At 28.2% G+C, this 22,400-nt stretch overlaps 2 protein-coding genes across 2 annotated transcripts; both read right to left on the bottom strand.

Annotated features, from left to right (window-relative positions):
- Positions 1-13,423: 13,423 nt before the first annotated feature.
- LOC114131969 (uncharacterized) lies at positions 13,424-14,720 on the bottom strand. The gene is made up of 2 exons (XM_050209787.1): positions 13,854-14,720; positions 13,424-13,781 (listed from the first exon to the last, which is right to left on the bottom strand). Exons 1-2 carry the CDS (start codon positions 14,099-14,101, stop codon positions 13,430-13,432), a joined length of 600 nt encoding a protein of 199 aa, XP_050065744.1. The 5' UTR covers positions 14,102-14,720; the 3' UTR covers positions 13,424-13,429.
- A 1,154-nt stretch (positions 14,721-15,874) lies between these two features.
- On the bottom strand, positions 15,875-16,843 carry LOC114128308 (uncharacterized). The gene has a single exon (XM_050209789.1). The coding sequence runs from the start codon at positions 16,841-16,843 to the stop codon at positions 15,875-15,877; it is 969 nt and encodes a 322-aa protein (XP_050065746.1).
- Between the last annotated feature and the right edge of the window lie 5,557 nt (positions 16,844-22,400).

Here is a 22,400-nt window from a genome sequence, read left to right as displayed (position 1 = left end):
TAATTTATATATTATATAAAAAAAAAAACCATTAGTGATGATAGTGAAATTATACAAAAATGTAATTTAATAAAATGTCTGATTTGACTATATGCCTATCACATATACACTATTCATAAAACTATAGTAAATACAAAATATTATCTAATTCTGTTGTAGAACAAAGAAGAGAGTCAAATGGAGGTGGAGGAGGACCAGGAGGACCAGTTAATTTTTTTTTACATCCTACCTATCTACTTACATTCATCATGGATCATTAAAAAAAAAAAATTCTACCTATAAAAATTACAAAATGTTATAGTACCTGTTCTTATTATACGTTGACTAGTTGGTTGTGAATGAGTTGCTGGTTGAAGCAGGCAGATATGCTAGTCAGCATAACGTATGCAGACATGCACTAATAAATAAATACACTTTTTTAAATCTGCTTCCTCAGGGTTATAGGACCTGAAAATGTAGATGAATTATGTTAATTAGTAAATCAAAGACAAATGTGTCAAAAATTGTAACTCTCAGTGTATACCAATAAAGTTCTCACCGAAAAGAGTATAACATTGTTAATAATACTTACATAAACATTGTGCTATTTCAATTATTGCATTGAAATGTCTAGTCCATAGTAAAGTTGCCCATAATCACATCGGTTGGAGTAGGAAATTTATAATTTATTGGCCAAAATATATTTTATTTCGACAAAACAATTTCAATGAAAAAAAAAAAAAATTATAATAATATTTTGTTTGTTTGTTACCTGTTGAGTTTCTAAAAAAACTTGAGCAGGAAGCAGTTTGATGATCAGTATCTGGCATATTCATAACATAACTTGTTTTGTCAAAATAATCATTGTTATTATTGTAGTAACCAGTGATGGTTACTGCACGCTTCTTTTCCGACGAATGCACGTTCCGTCGTAGGTTGGAGAGATGAGGTATATAAGTTAACAATAGATTAATAAGATAATTGATACGTTTATTAACTTGTTAAAACAATAAATGAAAAGGCTTTCGTTAGCGTAAGCACAATTACTTAACTACCGGACACCAAGTGACAACACTGACTAAGTCTAACTGACTCTTAACTAACTCTAATTAAATCTATGATGAGGACTCATATTTATATGGAACATGCCGTGATGGAGAATAGGATGATCTACGTCTATGAAGTGGCGTGATGTGTTTAATCCAATCAGGAAACGGCATCAGCGGTCCGACTCAGTGGCGTGATATAGTTATAGGCCACTGGACTTTAGAACTACGTTTTTATACTAAAAACGTCGGTTTACTACAGTATCTACAAATTGTATTTTCATATAAATTATAATTATTTAAACACTAAACAATGAATTATGTACTTAATGGAACACTTTGTAATTCTAGATGTGTTTCAATATTCTCTTCTAAAGGTATTTCATCATGGATGGTATTATTGGTATTACATACTTTGTCATCATCTACAAATGTACCTAAAGAATCTAGTTAACAATAATTGGTAAACTTTAATATTTCAAAAGCATAAAATTTTAAGAATCAACAAATGTTACCTGTTGTATTTGTTAGTGAACTTGTAGAGCATGTAATATGTTTGTTTGAAACAAACTTATTGGTAGATCTATTAGCTTCATGATAATCAGAGTTTAAATCCATAAATATATATATATATATATTTTTTTTTTTTAATAAAAGAAAATACAATTTTTAAACTTTTAAATAGATCAATTATTTTTAATATCAAATACATTATAATATTTATAGTATTGTATATTTAAATTGTATATTTTTGGAAAGTTGCACTTTAATTTTATAATAAAATTATAATTATTTTAAATCAAAATTATTATAAGGTTATTCAATTTAAATAGAATAAACCTTTAAAAGCCTGAATTCAAATTTAAAATATAGCAAGTTATTAGTTATTTTATAGTTTTATATAATTACAAAGTTCATCAACATACACATGATTACAAAACATCAAAATCTTAAAAAATATGAGCCTCATGTTCTACCATCTAATACAATTAAAATAACTCATTATATTATTTTATATTATTAGATACCTACATATAAGTTAAAACAAATTAAGTAATAGTTTGAGTAGCCACAAGAATATCAAAAAATAGCAGTATATAAATATGAATTTTTACGTTAATATATTTTACCTGTTTGGTTATAACTTGGTCTGTCAGTTTTTTTATCATCTGTGACATTTAATGATGAAAGTTGTAATGGTTTTGATAATTTATCTTCATCATTACATACTATGCTCGTTATTACTATGTTTTCAGAAAATTGAACAATAAACAAAAATAAAACGTAAAATAATGTTTGAACCGTTATACATCCAATTTAAAAGTTAAGTATAGTCTGTACTCTGTATAGTAGGTACTAGATACCTATGTTTTGTGAATAAGAATCTCTAAATAATGTAATAATATGAATCGAACAATTTTGAAAAAATTTAAAAAAATATAAATTATGGTAAATCAACATAATACTTGAAAAATTATCTTACCTTCGTTAGTCTTTTATTTTTTAATAAAAAAGTTTGCAACACTTAAGTTTTCTATCCTTCGTTTATTTTTTGGCTTAAGTTTACACGCATCTGTATGACGTTTCCAATTGTGGTTATTTAATTTTTTATCACGAACACGTCCACAAAAATTACAATTATTCATAATGAGAAATGAGAATACACAATATTGTTATTATTCACTATTCAGAACTCATCAGTTCACTTCACAGTTCACACACTTATACACTACACATTATGGGTTATCAACATATTATCTCCGTTGAAAAATATTTATTTTTAGAATTTAATATCAATAATAAGTATATTTTCCAGTGTGGTCTGTGTGGACTCAAGATTTATAGATAATAACTAATATTATCTTAGTCTGTTGTGTAGTTTATTCTATTTTTATATTTCTGATTTCCATTTTCCATAACATAAATAATTATATGATTCCTATAATGTACTTATTACTTATTAGGTAGTTATTATTACCAACTAATGGTTTGTAACCACTGCCTACTGGATACTGGCTTTCGAGCTTTCGATTATATCAATATTAGACAACATTAAAATATATTTTTGTGTGTTATTTTCATAAATTCGTTCTTATGAATTTAAATTATTTCCCATCCACCCAGTGTCACCCATCACCCACCAAAAAAAACTGAGAGGCGGCCGCCTCTCGATTACCCCCATCGCCACGCCACTGATACAAACACTGTCACCGTTTCCTGGTCGGCGGCGGCGTCGGTAGACGGCAGCAGCTGCGCGACAGCGTCGGCGGCCAGCGTTTTAGAGGGTTTAGTGGTAGGGATGCGTGAGAAACGACGAATTTTGGTCGCCGCCCAGTAGCGTTCTCTCGGCGGCCGGACTATAGTATCTTTTCAACAAAATCGATTTTGGTCTTTGATGTAACAGTAACTTTAAAAAAATAATTACATGACATTTTAACTAAATTTTTATAATGGCATTTTCTATACACCATACTATTTTTAAAATATTTTGACTTATTTTGAACTGTTTAAATCGTTTCTAATTTTTTTAAGTTTTTTTTCTATACCTAATTGTCAACAAAATGTTATCTGTTTGGTCAAAAACGTGAAAATTTAATTCTAAGCTCATTCTATATTGTTACTAAATCATTTAAAAAATATTAAAAATACATAGGTGCAATTATTTTTTTTATAAGTACCTATTTAAATTTTGAATTTTGACAAAATTTATCAAATTTATAATTTAAAAATTATTTTGTTGTTAAAAATGTATAAAATGTTCAAGTTTTATAACTGTTTTTTTGTTTTAGGTAAAAAAACATATGTGAAATATTCTATTAAATTTATAATCTTAGCTCTATGAAAAGAAAATTCATTTTTGTTTTTCTTAACGTTTTCTTAAACCACTCAGAATTTTCAATTTTGACCTCCAAAAGTACCAACTAGATTCTCTTTTCTATAAGAAAAGATACTGATCTCAAAAATCAGAGAATTTTTATTATCCAAAATGTGTTTGACTGACAGAAAAAACACACATTATTGGAAAATAAATACATTCTTTTGCACCGCTCAGGATCTAATACACAACTTGCTAATCAAATTTTTAGAAACATTTGATGGTAAAACTAACAATGTTTATTTAAGCCAAGGCCTACCAAGATTATTATTTATTTTGTTTTTTAAATATCTATATTTTATTTAAGTAAATTAATTTGATAATTTGCTTATATTGTTCAGCATACCTACCAATATTATAAATTAAAATGATTGTGTAAAAAATTATAAATAGGTATGCTATATAAAAATAAAATAATAAATACATTTTGGGTAATTGCGGTTTAATTATCAATCGGTCATCGATTCTCGGTAACCGACAAAACGCATAGTGTGATCCAAGCCTATAGGTAAGTGAACACAATGGACTATAACAGATACCGACATTTTTTTTTTCAAATATCTTATCTCAAACAGAAATGTAAGTACTTATTGTTATTTTTTCAGTTTTTTTATTAAATTATTATTATTATTATTATTTTTTTTGTAAAAAAAAAAAATAGTAATAATTTAATATTCAATTCGTTGAATACAATACTAACTTTAATCATTATAACAATACAGTAATATACCTATTTTGTCTATAATATACGTCAGATAACACTATATTTAACATGATATAAACGATAGTAATATTATGATAATATTCAAATTTTATATACTTTTGGCGTGTAATTGACGACGGTAAATCGCCACGGGGCCAAACGTATATAAAACAAATGCAATTATGAGCGCCCGAAAAGGCGTAGTTATTTATTCGAATTAACTAAAATAAGAATAGCATAAAAATACAAAATTTAACAATATTTTACAAAAATACGTAGGTACGGCGACAACGGGAAGAATACTGCGAGAAAAAGGGGAACAAGACGCGTGACGACGGTCGTACGAAAAAGTGGGTAAGATCCTACGTGAACACTGCGTATGTCACCGGTACGATGTAGGTAAAACGGTGTAGTCACTAGTGATGGAGAACTATCGATAGTTTTTGATAGTCGTTATCACTATCAATAATTTGAAATTTATTAGTAAATTTATAAATAATAGTATTTATTAGTTTTATCTTGTTAAGTTTTAAAGTTTTTTAATAATTATTCATTCCTCTTTCTAACTTAAAATGGGTAAAAGGAAAATTTCTAATGTTTGGACCTTTTTTACCAGAAGTACAGATAGAAAACTTGCAAAATGTTGCAAATGTAAAAAAGAGTACAGAACCGTTGGCAATACCAGTAATCTCAAAGACCATCTTAAGAGAATGCACCCAGAAATACAATCTACTATAGTTGAGTCAGATGATGAAGATACTCAAAGTAGTCATTCAACATCCACATATTTTAAAAAACAAAATGTTTATGACCGTGACAGCAACCGTAAAAAAGAAATAGATAAGGCGTTGATTCTAATGGTTTATAAAGACTTCCAACCTTTTTCTATTGTTGGAGACACAGGATTCCAAAATCTAGTTAAAATACTTGATCCAAGGTATGTATTACCAAGTAGGCCAACGTTAAGAGACTCTATTAAAGCAAAATTATGAAATATGCAAAGAAAAATTATTTGCTCTACTTCAAAATGTTTGTTATGTAAGTTTAACATGCGATTTAAGGTCTTCCAGAGCAAATTAAAGTTTTTTAACAGTTACTTGTCATTTTATTGATAAAGACTATAAAATGCATTGTACAGTTTTGTCCACTAACAAAATGGACATTAATCATACTAGTGAGAATATTGCAACAGAAATAAACCTAATAATAAAAGATTGGGATATTGTTAATAAAGTTGTTACAATAGTAACATACAACGCATTCTCAATGATTAAAGCTTGTCAAATATTAAAAATACGTCACCTTCCTTGTTTTGCTCACACACTGAATTTGGTCGTCCAAGATTCATTAGAACTTAAAGAAGTTGATTTGTTGAGTTGACTGAGCAAGAAAATCAAAACAAAAAGCCTCTAAAAGTTATTCAGGAAGTTCCTACAAGGTGGAACAGCATGTATCATATGATAAAGAGAATACTAGAACTGAAAAATTATATAACAATTATATTATTAAAAATGTCTAATGCACCTACAATTTTAAATTTAAAAGACAGTTTGGTTCTACAAGATTTAATTGAAATATTGAGTTGTTTTGATGATGCAACCAAAAAAGTATCCGGTAATTTATAATATAGAGTATAATATTTAAAATATTTTTATTTTATATGATCATTTTCTGTTTAGGTAATTATGTTACCATTTAATTGATAATACCTTTAGTGTATGGTATTTAAAATCATCTTATTAATCTACAACCAAGTACTTCAGAAGAAAAGAGTATACTACAAAAGACAATTGAAAGTGTTAAAACAAGGTTATTTCATTATGAGAAACGTACTTTACCTCGTTTAGCTACAATATTAGATCCGAGACTGAAAAAAGAGACTTTTAGATCTTCTGATAATGCTAAATCTGCAGTTTCTTTACTTCAGAGCGAAATGTCTTTGCAAGAATCATTATTACAACAAAATCCAGAGGAAAGTTATGATACTACAGAATCAGCATCTAACTCTGGTAAATCATTATTTGATTTTCTGGAGATTAGAATAGCTGAAAAAAGGAAAAACAGGACGGTGACTGCCAATTCAATCATTTATTTAAAAGAATACATGGAACGTCCTAATACAAATAATGATATTGATTCTTTAATATTCTGGAATGTAAGTACCTATCTAAAAATTAAAATCTAAATGGTTACAAACTCATTTTAAATCAATAAAATTATAATTTTTATATTTCAGGTTAATAATGATAGTCTTGGGACTACTCCAACTTGTGCTAAAAAAATCTTATGTGCTCTTACCACTTCAGTCCCATCTGAAAGGATATTCAGTAAGGCTGGTATAGTTGTTTCAGATAGGCGGTCTAGATTAAAAGCTAAAAATGTAAATATGTTGATATTTGTATATCAAAATGATTGGTTATTATAATTGCTCATAACTTTTAAATCATTTTATTACAACATTTTTATTTTTTATTTGGTTGATAAAGATTAATCTTATTTTCATTATATGATGTTAAAAACAGAACTTTTTATTTTAAACTTACTTAATTTGTTAAATAATATTAACCAGTTATCACTTATTTTCTTTTTATATCATTACAAAACAGTGGACTATTTATTTTATGTTTATTTAAGTTGTTAAAGTTCCTTTAATCATATTTGTTAAATAATTTTATTTTTATGTTGTAACTTGTAGCAAGACAGTGGACTATTTATTTTATACTTACTAAGCTTGTTGAAGTTCCTTTTATTATGTTCATTATTAAATATTTATTTTACAATGTTATAATTTGTACGCAATAAAATTTTGACATAATGACATACTATTTTTATTTATTATCACTATTAATAATGTGTTTAGGTAATTTTTTCGACAAGAAGTCTATGAAATATTGTGAAAGCAGTTTCTGAGGCGTCGTCGATTCAAAATTGAAAAAAAGTTTGTTTTTAACATCAGCCTTTAGACCAAAATACTATCGAAACTATCGATAGTTATCGATAGTATAATTTCAAACAATCAGAAGCTATCAATGGTTAGGACTATCGATTTTTCTCCACCCCAAGTAGTCATATCAATCATACGTATGAGAAATAAATGAGTACCATTTTTACGGCAGTTTAGTTACAGAATTGTCCACCAGGAAGAGCTAAGAAGGCCGATTTGAAAATATTTTATAAGCAATATTGTATATTTAAGTATATTTGTGTTGAATTAAATACATATTATTAACATATTGATGGACATATTTTATTTATATTTTATTATTCTATAGTACCACTGTATCACACTACCTATAGTGGAAATATAACCATCCACACCTACCTAAAACTAGTAAAACTTATTATTATTTTTAAACATTTTTCATATTGTGCTAATTAATATACCCAACAAATGTTTTGTTCCTGCATGCAAGTCTGGTTGCTTAAGTAATACTAAAATAATAAAATCAGCAGGGAAGAATGTACCAGCCATGTTCCATCCACCACAAGTAACACTTACCCGATAGTTATTGTTTTGTTTTAAATTATAATAATATTTTGTATGCTTAATTATGTACTGTAACATACCTCTAACGAAACTTGACACGTTGACCACCGAGAGGAAGCCTGCGTCCACAATTTTTTTTATTATTCTACTGATATTTATATAACATTTTTTTTAACACAAAAGATAACTATTACAATACATATAAGTAATAAAAAAAAAATAATAATAATTACAAAAACAAAATAAATATATAAAAAGCTACATAACAACTAATACAGGTATTCTGGTATAAACATGAACGTTTTAAAATTATTTATCTTGCAGGACTTACTATCTGTATGGAACAATAAAATACCACGGAAAGATAGGAACTTATCTATAAAAGATGTAGTTTGCGGTTTACATTTTAAAGAAGATGATTTTTTAAAATATGAATGTAAAATGCCTGATGGGTCAATTAAATACATTGAACGAATACGTCCGGCATTGAGAGAAAATGCTATTCCGACAATATGTTTAGGGTTACCAGAACGATTTTCAAGTGTAGGGACAAAAATACCGACACCAAAAAATAGGCAAGAAATAAAAAAAAGGGTTTGTAATGCATCAACAAGTGACCTAGATGAAATTAAAATAGTACAAGAACAAAATTCACCGAATGAGTAAGACACTACTTGTACTTAATGATACTACTACATAAATTTATTAATTATATCAATAATATAAAATGTAGTTTAATTATATTTTGGGATTTCTTATAATTTCAGAATTTTTGAATTGAAGGAATCTTTTTCAATAGCTTATCTTTACAAAATTGTAAAAGATATAATACTTCCAAGGAATATGTGGGGACTGCATTTGATTCCATTAAAAAAACAACATTTGTTCACATAAATGATCCACTAAAAACTGATAAAACTGTAGTTTTTACTGATTCATGTTTACCAAGTGTAGTCATTATTGATAAACAAATTGAAGTTAATAAAATAAAAAGTGAAAACGATTTGCAACTATTACTTCAAAATCTAGATAGCTTTAAAATATGTAAAAGAGTTAATAATTGTCGCCGATCAAATTTGTGTGTTCGTTTCTTTGATCCTTCATTAACTTCTCCGAGAATTGTAAGATGTTCTAACTGTGCATCAGAAAGAAGAAAACTGCAAAAAGTAAAATCCATAAATTTAACACCAGCTAAAAAACTTCAACGACTAACAAGAAGGTTAAAAACTAAACATCAACAAAAAACTAGACTTAACAATAATGTAAGTTAATTATTTTTTAGAATAGATTTAAAAAAATATTTCCTATTTTATTAATTATACATATACATAATATCAAATATGTAAGAAAAATAAAGACTTCACTTATATACTAGGTAATTTTGTTAAATTACTTTTACAATATTGATATTCTAATTTTAAAACTATTTATAATGAACAATCAGTTTTATACAAATTCATAATTATGTCTAATATAATTAAAATGTTGAAGACTATTATCAACTGTCGGTAGTTAATAATGTATTAACTTTATATCTATTTCAAATATATAGTTGGTTACATTGAAGCAGAAATTATGGACAATGCAAAAAGAGTGCAGCCTTGTTTCTAAGGATATGTTGAATGATTGCATACTGGGTTTGCTAATAGAGCAACAAGAAATGGTTAAAACAATTTTTAATGCAGCAAAATGTAAAAGCTCTAAAGGAAGAAGATATAGTCTAGAATGGGTATATGAATGCTTGTTAATGCATATCAAGGGACCAAAATTATACAGAAAAATGAGAAAATAAAATAAATAGCCCTTGCCATCAGAAAAAACACTTGGAAGATATATCAAAAAATTGCACCCTGCTTATGGATTCCAAGAAAACACATTTCAAGTCATGAAAGAGAAAGCTCAAGACTTTAGTTTGGCAGCAAGACATGGTAATTGAAAGATATTTATATATATATTTTTAAATATTTTCATATAGGTATAGAAAAAAATGTAAAAAATAAATGTAATATTCAGGTTGTTTACTTCTGGATGAAATGCAATTAGAATCAGTTGTAAAATTTCAACGCGATAGTTTACAGTTTCATAGTTTTGTTGACCTTGGTGCCCAAACTTCAAACAAAGATTTGACAAAAAGAAGTGATCATGCACTTGTACTGATGTATCAACCATTCCGTGCAACTGGGTACAACCGATTGGAGCATTTCTTGGTGCAGGCGTTGTAAATGGAAAAATTCTAGAAAAAAAATTGTTTTAGAAGCAATTCTTCTTCTAGAAAATAGTGGTTACTTTGTAGATTTTATCACAACAGATGGTGCTACATGGAATAGATCAATGTGGAACTGATTTGGAATTTCAGAATCCTCAACATCATGTATGCATCCTATTGATTCAAGTAGAAGACTATGGTTTGGTTCAGACTTCCCACATCTGATTAAATGTCTATGGCACAGACTAATATCTAGAAAAGTTCTTGAAGTAAGGCATAGTTTAAATCAAACATATTAAATTAATAATTTGATATGTACATACATATTTCACTAACAATTATTCTAAATCTTCTCATACCTCCTAATTTAACTAGTTACCTGAAGGTACAGTACGCCTCGATCATTGGAAGGCTGTTGTAGAAAAAAATGAGAAGTATAGCATTAAGGTTAAACCCTCAAAAATGACCATATAAATCCAAGTAACTATCAAAAAATGAACGTTAAAATGGCTATGCAGGTATGTATTAACTTGATATCTATAAAAAAAAGAATTATATTTTTATGATGCACATATTTTTGTTTTTTTATATTTTATCAACTTAACAGACATTAACAATTTTTTTGGAATATTTAAAAAAAGTTGATGAAATGGCAGCAACTAAAAAAGGATTGTATGAATCAACACTCAAAAAAAAAAGGAATTCTGTGTAGGCGCTGCAGATGAAATGACAGCATCGACGTACTTTGGATTATACGTTACAGTAAAAAACACTTTGGAACTGATTCAATATTTGTTGGAAAATTGAATTATAAATACTTAATGACAAGAAAATTAAACCAAGATGCTCTGGAAGTGTGTTTACCATAAAAATAAAATATACTTAATGATAATAAATGTAATAACTTTTAACTTTACATTTTTTAGCATTTTTTTGGACATATGAGAGGAGCCTGTGGATCCAACTCTCATCCAGATTCATTGTTGTTTGTTCAAGTTTATAAGCTTCTATCTGTGTACTCATTGGTTAAACCAATACGTGGAAGTAATGTTACAGGAAGTGAATTACTATCAACCATAATTTCCTTAAAAGATTTGGTTGGTGAGGAACATAAGGAACGCAAAGAACATTTTGAGAACATTATTGATAATATTATAAACAATGCTTCTCCACTCATGGATATTGAAATTGAAGATAATACTTTTAAAGAAATGATTGATGAATATGCTTTTTTAACAGTATTTGCTGGATACATAGCAAGAAGAATAAGAAAATCAAAACTAGCAAAGAACTGTCATGAATGTTTTGAATCTCTATGTGGCTCTAAAAATAAGAGTACATTAGAAAGAAATAGTTTCCTTGAACAGAAAAGTCATGGAGGACTATTAAAACCATCAAATGATCTGAATAACATTGTTCTGCAGGTAAATATAACAAATAATAAATAATTTTTTAAATAATTCCATAAATCTACATTTAAAAATCTAACCTAATTGTTAACTAAATTAATATTTTCAGCTTGAACTTACTATTGTACAAACAGTTAAATCAAAAAAGTTACATAAAAACATGGTCAACACAGTTTTAGATGAGCTAGAATCATCTAGTAACATTGTGAAGATAGGATGCCCTGACCATGTCCATAAAAAAGAATTGACAATAGCTGTAGTAACATTCTATTTAATTTGTAGGATGCATTTTATCAGCACTGAAGCTGAAAAAGAAGTTGCTGAAAAAAAAGCGAAAACAGCTTAATAAATTAGCAAAACTAGGTTAGGTTATTCAATAATTTTTATATTTTTTAAATAAAAGATTAAACAAAGAAAATACTAGTTGTACCTTGTACATAATATTATGTATCTACCCCCATATCTACAAGGTATCTGTATGTCCTTGGGTTGTTTTTTAGTTTAATCAACAGTAAAAATATATTAACATTGTTAGATTTATTAAACTATTTTTAAGGAAAAAATAACAAAGAAAAAGGTAACTAATTAGGTAACAAAGTAATGCATTTATTTACCAATGCAAATTGTTCTTCAGTAAAAGTGGTTATGACTCGAGAGAGGAATAGAGAATCCTTCCATTCTTCACTTAAGTTATTATTTTTACGTCAATAATATTAAATAGTATTATAAATTATAATATTATAAAGTGCATATTTGATTATATTTATTATAAATTTGAATGAATATTGAATACTGAAGTCTGAAATTTTAAAAATTTACCGCGGATAATACGCAAAATGACATTACAATACGGCCTTCTATATAGCAGCCGGTTGTTGATCGGCTTTTTTAGCGCTACCTGGCGAAAGGCGCGCAAACCAAAGTGCCGTCAGATATGGACTCACTTTTAAGCTCGAGTGACTACACCAGTGTTGCCAGATACCTAAAACTAAAATCTCGTATCAAGCTTCTCAAAATTCTCGTATTTCAACTTCAATTCTCGTACACTAAAAAAAAAAAACACTCGCTTCACTCGCTATGACGTGGGTCCATCATAAATCATAATTATATGCATGAATTGACTTTTTTTTTTAGTCATCGTTTCATAATTTAAATAAATACTTATTTTTAAGGGGGGTGTCATCACAGAATCTATTCTGTGGTGTCATATCTGCCTGACACCCCCCTTGCGTACGCCACTGATTTATTAATTAATTATATCTATAAAAATAAATTTATAAACAATATTTAGTTATTTTCTATGCATTATCATAGTTACCTTAAATGATTTTAACACACTTCAATTTAAAAGGGTTTATTAAAGAATACAAAACAAATATACAAATATAAGGATCAGTCACTGCATTAACAAACATAACATTGTTATTTAATAAATATATAATAAAATATAAGGATCAGTCACTGCTTTAACAAACATAACATTACATTGTTATTTAACAAATATATAATAAAATATAAAGATTTAATTGATTTTAACTATGTCATTGTAAAATAGCTGTATTAACTTATACATAAAAAAAAATAAGGAATATACTATTTCTTCTTTAATCAGTAACAATTTAATTCAAACTAAAACTTATAACATTAAAATGAAAAGTGTAACAAATAATAATTATTTATTCTGTTTGCTAGCTATAGTTAACAAATTGCACATAATTAATATCTTATTCATCAGTTGAATAAAATATATCAGTAGTAATATTATCTGATGGGATTTCTTTTTTAGGATATAATGTATTACTGGTCATTCTATTAATCATTAACTTACTAGGAACAAAGTTTACACAATTTTTCGTTTGAGATCGTCCGCCCTTTACACACTCTTTTGTCAGTATAGTACCATTTATAGTTTCGGTAACTAACTTGTTTCGATACTTTGTTTTTATAGCATTAACGCTGGAAAAAATTCTCTCACAGTCCGCATTAGAATGTGGTAGACAAAGAACTGATAATGCGAAATCAGGAAGTTCTTGCCCTATTGCTTCAGTTTTTAAATTATAATCCTTGATACTAGACCTGAAATAACCATTGTAAAATTATTATAATTACCTACATTTTTTTTTCAAAATTGAATAATTAATTTATTACCAAAATATATCAGGTGATTCATTGGCATACTGTAAATTAGTGATGGATTCAGGCATATGTATCATTTTCAGTGGAAGACTACGCCACTGGTCATCTATCTTTTGGATTAATTGTAAATTGTCTTCTGGCACTATTCTTGACATAATTGAAATTAAAGGAACTAGAGATGGGTGTGAATCATGGTAATTTATTGATAGGGCATTTTTTGCACTTAATGATGACAGCTTACTCAATACAGGATCGTCCATATTATACCGTTTCTTCAGCTCTAAAGTAGCGGTTTGTAAAAAATATCTACAACTCTTGAAAAAGTTTTTTTTCTCTTCAATTTTGTTTGCTAGTTAAGGTACATTAATGTATTTGAGAACCTGAGCACCTAAATATAACTGATTATCAGGAAGATGGTATTCACCATTGTCAGGTCTCACACTACTGAGATCATTTTGCATGACATAACTTCTTTTTAAAAATGATAATAAGATTTCTTGATATAAAATACGAATTTTATCATGCAGATCATGGATGACAACTTTTTGAGTTTTAAAATACTTATTAAACTCGTTAAATTTGGGAAGTATCCATGCTAAAAAAAAGAAATATAGTTTTATAAATCTATCATTTAAAGAATTGTAAATCTGTTCTGTCGAAAAGAGTTTTTGGTCTAAATATGTATCGTTGAAGTAAAGTCTTAAGGCTTCCCATTGTTCCAAAATTCGGTTTACTACAGCTTCTAAAGAAAGCCATCTTGTCTGAGAAGGGTGTAAAATTTTTTTGGGTTTGAGATCCATGAACATTTGAAACTGTTTTAAGGTACTTTGCCGTTTAGCACTGCTGTGTAAAAAGTTGAAGATATTCCGAGCCATATCCTCACACTACACCGTTTTACCTACATCGTGGTCATCGGTTATAGTAAAATGTCGGTAGGTGGCGTTGCGACGATCCAATGGCGCTGTGGTAGCCACACTGGATATACGTCAATAGATAGCGGATAATTGATAGCAGTCAATTTATAGCGCGTAAATTGATCGCGAGCGACTTTTGATAGTATGACAATTTGTAGTGCACTAAAGAATTAAATAACCAAACAATTATTAAAAAAATTAGATTATAGAAATAAATATTGCAAGCCATAATTAAAATTATAAATAATTATAAAAAATATATAAATAAGGTATAAAAATTTAAATACTTAAAATTAAGCTCCCTAAAAAAAGTATAATATAAACATTTGACGATATTTATGGATATTATAATACAATATTTAGGTATGTGAAAATAAAAATAAAAAAATTATTAAGTAAAATATGTTATACATTTTTACAAGTCATAATCAAAATGTAAAGCTGCCTCAAAATATTATACCTGTAGCTGGAAGTTATGTGCTATTCCTCTTAGATAGTCTTCAATTGTTCTATTTTCATAATCTAAACAAATTTTTTTTAATGGTGGTTCCATTCCTGCAATATATTGCTCTATTTTCATTCTGTTTACTTGCTCCTCTGTTTGCAACGCATTTATGAACTTCCATATTGTTGGGTGCGATGAGGAGTTTAACATTGCAGAAAAACAATTGTGCCACCCTTTTACGGAGTTATTTGTTCGGGGTAAATCAGCAGACCAGTGGCGACGAACTAGTATAAAAATGGTCTGGCAAAAATAATTTTATTCAACCACCCACCACTGTCAACACCCCTTAAAATTAAACCACATTTTAATACAATCCGAAATTGAGGGAATGAAATAATCAAAATTCTCATTAATTTTTTTTTTCTACTAAATTCAAAATTATAACTTTAACCTAACTTAACCGGTGAACTCTTTATTATTGCCTATGAAATACATTACCTGTTGATATTAAATACAACAGACAACAGTTATCTATATCAGGTTATACAATATGATGAACAACTTTTAATTTTCTTCACACATTTCATAATACTTTAAACTATTTTAGTATTATGTTATACATGAACACAAATAAAAACTTTTCTTTAAATAGTAAAATATAAACTATAATGAAATTATAATGATAAAGCTTTAGATAATACAGATGACCTTTTAGCAAAATTATTAACAACATTTTCTGTCTGTACACTAATATCTGATTCACATGATATTATTAAGAGATCTTCAAGCCTATTTTGGGTCATTGTTGACCGAAGTCTGGTTTTAACTATCTTTAGTTTTGAAAAAGATCTCTCCGTAGAAGCGCTTGATATTGGCAACGTTACACCAATTTGTATTACTTGATACAAATTTGGAAAAACACTTTTTAAGCCTTTAAGTAAAAAGAATTTATACATTATTAAAAGACTTCCTGAATACTGAATTGTTTTAGTAGTCAAATCGTTGTCAGTTTCATTATCTTGATTTGATTCGTCACAACTAGATTCTTCTTCAAATGATGAGTTTATAGTATGGAGAAAATCAGGTAATTTTTCAGAAACAGTTATTTCAGCATTAGACTTAATGAACTGAATATATTCTCGTAAAATGTCATCTTTATTGAGGAACTGTTTGTAATTCTCACAAATGGAAGAAAATGCATCAGTAGGAATACTTAGTTCTTTTCTCATAGCATAAATAAGCTTTGGGGATAATAATGCCAAATCTTTTGCAATATCTATAGTGTTATCTTGAAACCTTTTTTTTAGTTCGGTTAAAACTTTATCAATAACAATAAAGTATGTATTTACTTTGTAAGAAACAACAGGATTATTTATTGGATCATCACTATTCGTTTCATCAGATTGACGTGGAACCCTCCTCTGCCTTTTAGTTGGCAAGTTTAATTCTATTTCAAAATTTAAATCTTGTGCTGTGGTTTTCACTGTATCATAAAGGTTTTGAAATATTGAATCACATCTTAAGTTGGAAATATTCTTTTCAGATTTTTTTAAAAAATCAATTGCTGTTAAAATATCAATGTTATGTGCTTGAAGGGCTCGACTAACAGGTTCGACATAGTCAAAAATTTTTTTTGAAAACATTGGCTGTTAAAAGAAATATAAATGATTCTAAATACTATATAAGTCCGTTACATTCAGCTCCAACCCAATAATCCACTTGGCCTTCTATATTCTTCACATCCTCTAATGTATCCAAAACTGATTCTAATGTCTTTAAGACAGTGTCAAGTGCAAATGCTTGAGACATCCATCGAGTTGTTTCAACTTTTTTAATAGACCTTATACGCGAATTTGGGTATCTTAGCTTTTGTTTTTCACGGTAAATGGAATTTCGTTTTTTACTACAACTTATAAAAACAAAGAGCTTTTCTAAATTCCCAAATAAATTAACTGCTGTAGAACAAGAACCAACAGCAGATGTTATTATAAGATCTAATCTATGAGCGTGACACCATATGAATACTGCTTGAGGGTTAATTTCTCTAACTTTTGTTTACAGTCCGTTATACTTGCCTTGCATACTAGCTGCACCATCATAAGATTGTCCGACCAAAAATATTTTTTACAATCCAAATCATTAGATTCCATAACTTCAGAAAATAATGTATATAAAGCTTGGCCAGTAGTATAAGCAGATTCTTTCATACCAATTAGTCTTTCATAAACTATTCCAAATTCGTTTATATAACGCACCATAATTGTAACTTGTTCTTTCCTAGAAACATCAAAAGTAGTATCAACGCGGACCAGTTTAATTTCAGATTTGATGATTGAGCATATTTCCTCTGATATTGCGCTAATAAGCAAATTTTGCCGATTCCAAGATATAAAAGATAATTCTTTTCTTCCTTTTAATTGGAGATTTGATATGTGAAGTGAAATTTCTGGCGAATAAGTGGACAAAAGAACAACTAAATCTTTAAAATTTCCTTTTATAATGTTAGACCACTGTTCTCTGTGTCCTCTGAAAGACAATGAATGATATCCAAGATATTTAGTTATTTCAACAAGTTGTTTTACTATTTCTCGGTTGAAAGCCACCTATTTCTTTCTTTCTTCCACCATTATTGGAAGTATGGGCATACAGGATTCTCTCAATTTCACACGAAGTGAGGCTTCTACATGTACAGATGTTGTTTCATGTGCAATTAGTGCTATAGAACCATTTTGAAATTGACGAAATCCATCTGTAACCCATGCTTTTTGAGCATGTCTACCAAATAAAATACAATACAAACAATACATTTTGTTTATACTAGGAGAATATGTTAACCAATCCCTTGGTTCAGTTCCATCAGATAATTTTCTATAGTACCACGATTCATGAAAACGTCGATTTGCTTCTTTAGGGAATTTACCATTGGGTAATTCATTACTTTTTGGTTGACATGGACCCCATTTTAACACCAAATCAATCATCTCTGGAGTAAATCTCGATATTTTTGATAAAATGGCTGAATCGTTATTCCAAGTAGACAATGACGACATGAATATCAGTTCTTCAAATTCGTTACCATGACTTGAATTATTCTTAAAAATCAAAAAAATAAAAGAAAAACAATAAATTTGCAAGTTATAAATAATATAAATTACTATCTATATTTACTTACATAATATTTTTGATTATTTGAAGATTCCTCAGTTTGTAACTCTTCAACCCTCTCTGCAGCTTTAACATTTGGCTCATTTACAAGTTTGTTTAAATCTATATAATTAAAAATAATTATATGAATTCTTTAGAAAAAAAATATTAAGTACTTCTAAAAATGCAGTTTCACGTAGGTATATAAATACGTAATACTTCCAGAATAAACTAAACAACTTTAAAGTAAATAAAATTCTCAAATAAATATAACATACATAGGTAACTACCTTGGTTTGAATCATATTCATCATTATTACTATCTATAGTAATTTGGTTATCCGAGAGTGAATTTACATCTTCTAACATACTGAAAATCCCATTACCATGAATATTTTGTTGGTTTTCATCTACAAAAATATAACAACATAAACCATAATTATATTTTAAATAGTTTATAACAAATATCATGGTAAATAATATACAACAATATATTAGTACCTAGGTCCTGGTATAATACAAAAAATCAACAATACATGCAAACCTCATAAATATACTGCTAATACTGTAAGTTTTCATGTATCAACTATTAGGTAGGTTGAAAGTAGTATACATTTGTATGTTCTGCGCACTTTTGACTGCGGAGATTGCAAATTTTTAAGGGGGATTTTTCCCCTCAAACTTTTTTTTTCTCCGCTGTACCAGTAAAAAAACACTGATTTTCAAAAACCATAATGTATGTTCTGCGCACTTTTGACTGCGGAGATTGTAAAATTTTAAGGGGGATTTTTCCCCTCAAACTTTTTTTTTCTCCGCTGTACCAGTAAAAAACACTGATTTAAAAAAATTTAAAACCAATTATTTTTTCCCCTGTTACACATAAAGTTTAAACAGTGTATACACTATTTATTTCCCGTGTAACACAGGCGGAGTATTCCGCAACAACCAATAAATTTTTTTCTATGTTACACATAAAGTTTAAGCAGTGTATATACACACTTCATAATTATATTTTTTAGTCATGTTTATTTTAAAAAATAAAAAATAATACGTTTTGGTTCAAAATAAAAAAAATATATTTATATGTATTGTCTCATTATTCTAAATTAATTTTAAATTGATTAAACTAGTTTTCTTACTTCCCTAGTAAAAGGTACATATTCTACAATGCGATCATGAATTAATAAACAATAAGCAGTTACACCTGAAAGAGATTCTGATGCTTCAATTTCTAATTGAACATCTACTGATGAAGCTGTAGCTGAATCATTCTGTTTTGACGTATCGATAACAATAATTGGAGCTTGCGTTAGAAATGTAGATGGGCTTAATATCGGGTTCCGAATACTTTTTTCATAGTACGATTCTTGAAACGATGTATACATATCATATAATAAGGTAAAATTATTTTTAGCAAAATCCAAATTTAAATTATCATAAGGATATGCTATTGAGTTTAAAAATACTTTTACATTAGTTATATTACAATGATCGAATACACCACAATCTTTTTTTCTAACGAATTTTTACGTCCCTTTTGTAATCCGATTATAATGAATCGAGGTTTTTCTAATTTTGAAGCAGTTTTTAGGTTCCATACAACTTTTTTTGTGGTTTCGAGTTCAGGATATTCAAAAGTTTCAAAAGATCTGAACGGGATAAACAAACTTTTTTTTTTTCAATAAGTTTTAATAATTTTAACCTTTTTTCATCATCAACAGTAATATGTGGAACCTTCCAAACTATTTTATTCAAAACAACTTTTCCAGAATTTGTACTTCAACTAGTAATTACTTTTAGAGCGTTTAAATCGCTATGACTTCGAGTTAATATTAGTTCTAATCTAGAATTAACTAATATCTTTTTAAAGTCTTCAAATAGACCTAACCAATATTTTAACGGAATGCATGCACTAAATTTTCCATTACTATTTGCTGGGTTTGAACTATTTTTAAATATCCAACCAGCATTTTCATAACAATTATAATTATCAGGTGTACCTGATAGATAACCTTTTAACGAACTGGTAATACCAAGTACACGTGTACTATCTACTTCTATTCCATTGATTTCAAGTCGTATTTGTTCAAACAGATAGGAAAAACCGTTATTAGTAAGTTTTACTTTTCCAGCATCTGATACTTCACCTTCTAAATATATAACGCTTTCATTCAGATACGGATAAACATCTGTTTGTTGGATTGATATACGTATTTCATCATTATTATTAAATTAAGTTGTATACGGTGTATATGAATGATATTCGATTTTCGTAATTTTAGAATCGGTTTCAAACGGTGAACTTATATCTAAAATATCACTTTCTGACATTCTGCTTTAATTTATAACCTAAAGCCTTTAAAATTGTTTTATTTTTCGTTGTTATTTTTTTTACTTTATTCGATGTTACCGGTACCGCTTTAGTCTTTTGACTAACAAGATTTATTTTATGTAATTGGCTTATATTAAATTTTAATCCCATATTAAGATCCGTATCGTTTAATATGTAGATTGATTATTAATTTCTCGCCTAAATTGTTTATCGGATTATGATCTTGATCAACTAATTGTATAGTTATTGAATCGATATTTGTTTTATTTAATTTGTAATATATTAGGTTATTTGGTGTTTGAATCAGCTTAGACCCTATGATCTCACTAGGGGAAAACTCATAAATTGAATGACTTGACATGTGGTTGTTGAATGAACCTTGAGCTATATTACACATTACTTTTATTGAGTTAACACTGATTAAATTTGTCACTTTCTGTGATCGATGACCCTCAATGTGCATATTGTGTGGTTCATAACTTTTTTTTTCAAACCCCAATAAAGGTCCTATACTGTTCTTTACGTTAAAACGTATTATACCATTACTGAATATGGTTGTTCTAAAATCTATTTGATCAATCCCGATATCAAAAGTCATTTTCTCTGTCGATTTTATTCTAAAGTATTCGTTATCATTATTAAAGTCATCTATTTGGGTCAAAATTTGATTTTTAATATCCTTAATATCGTAACACCCCTTTTTCAGTGTGATATAACAGATTGGAAATTTATTATTATTTAGTAAACGATCGGGGTTCTCTAAAATATTTCGAAGTTGTTATTAGTTTCGTTTATGTTTGCAAATGTATTATATGTTTGCAAATTTAACAAAGCATTTCCGAGTCATCGTATACATCAATTGGTGGACAATAATGTACAGATAATGTGGTTGTATTACCAGATAAACTTAAAGTAACTGATTCTTACATTGTAAAAATTAAGACATAAATGTCCACAATTAAATTAATTAAAATCTTGATAATTTGTGTAGTTATATTTAATTTTGTTTCCTTTAAAATAGTTTTGTAGTTCAATCGGTGGAGGTAAATCACCGAAGCTATCAAAATATTCAACCTTATTTTTAATTTTATAAAACGCTACCCAATGACTTCCATTACCGGAAGATACGTCTAAGTTTAATATACCACATTCGATTGCGAGAGGTTTTTTGGGTAAGTTATCACGTGAAAATACTCCGCGGAAATGACTGATATTAAACTTTGTAACGTCTTACGTATTTTATTTTATTCTCCTCGTCATGGCTGACGATTTAATTAATGCAATTTTGAACGATGGCGTTAACAACTATTCGTACGAAAAAAAGTTTGAACTAAAAAATAAAAAACCGTGTCTCTTATTGAATTTAACGACAGCTGACGGAAAAACAACTAGAAAATTTCAATTCGTGTGGTATTCAAAATATAAATGGCTTACTGGTAGTCAGGTAAGAAATAAACTATATTGTTTTTATTGCTTATTATTAAGAGGAGAGAAAACCTGGAGCAACGAAGGTATGTCAAATATGAAAAATTTCGAACGAAAAGCAAACAAACATGCTATTTCTGAAAGGCATCTCGTTTGTCAGGAACAATTTAAGTTACTTGGTAAAAATATAATTGATCATGCACTATCTGAAGGGCGACGCTTGCAAGCCATAAAATATAATGAACAAGTTGGCATTAACCGTCGCATATTAGCTCGATTAATCCATGTTGTGTGTTTTT

The sequence above is a fragment of the Aphis gossypii genome, unplaced genomic scaffold, assembly GCF_020184175.1.
Source record: "Aphis gossypii isolate Hap1 unplaced genomic scaffold, ASM2018417v2 Contig00590, whole genome shotgun sequence".
Lineage (NCBI taxonomy): Eukaryota > Metazoa > Arthropoda > Insecta > Hemiptera > Aphididae > Aphis > Aphis gossypii.
Note: the sequence above shows the minus strand (reverse complement) of the source record. Positions and strands in the feature narration are given on the sequence as shown.

Excerpts from the sequence above, each read along its gene's own strand:
- LOC114131969 (XM_050209787.1), bottom strand. The coding sequence starts at position 14,101 with ATGGACGATCCTGTATTGAGTAAGCTGTCATCATTAAGTGCAAAAAAT. Across the intron at positions 13,782-13,853 it reads GAATCACCTGATATATTTTG|GTCTAGTATCAAGGATTATA; the intron begins GTAATAAATTAA and ends TGGTTATTTCAG.
- LOC114128308 (XM_050209789.1), bottom strand. The coding sequence starts at position 16,843 with ATGTTTTCAAAAAAAATTTTTGACTATGTCGAACCTGTTAGTCGAGCC.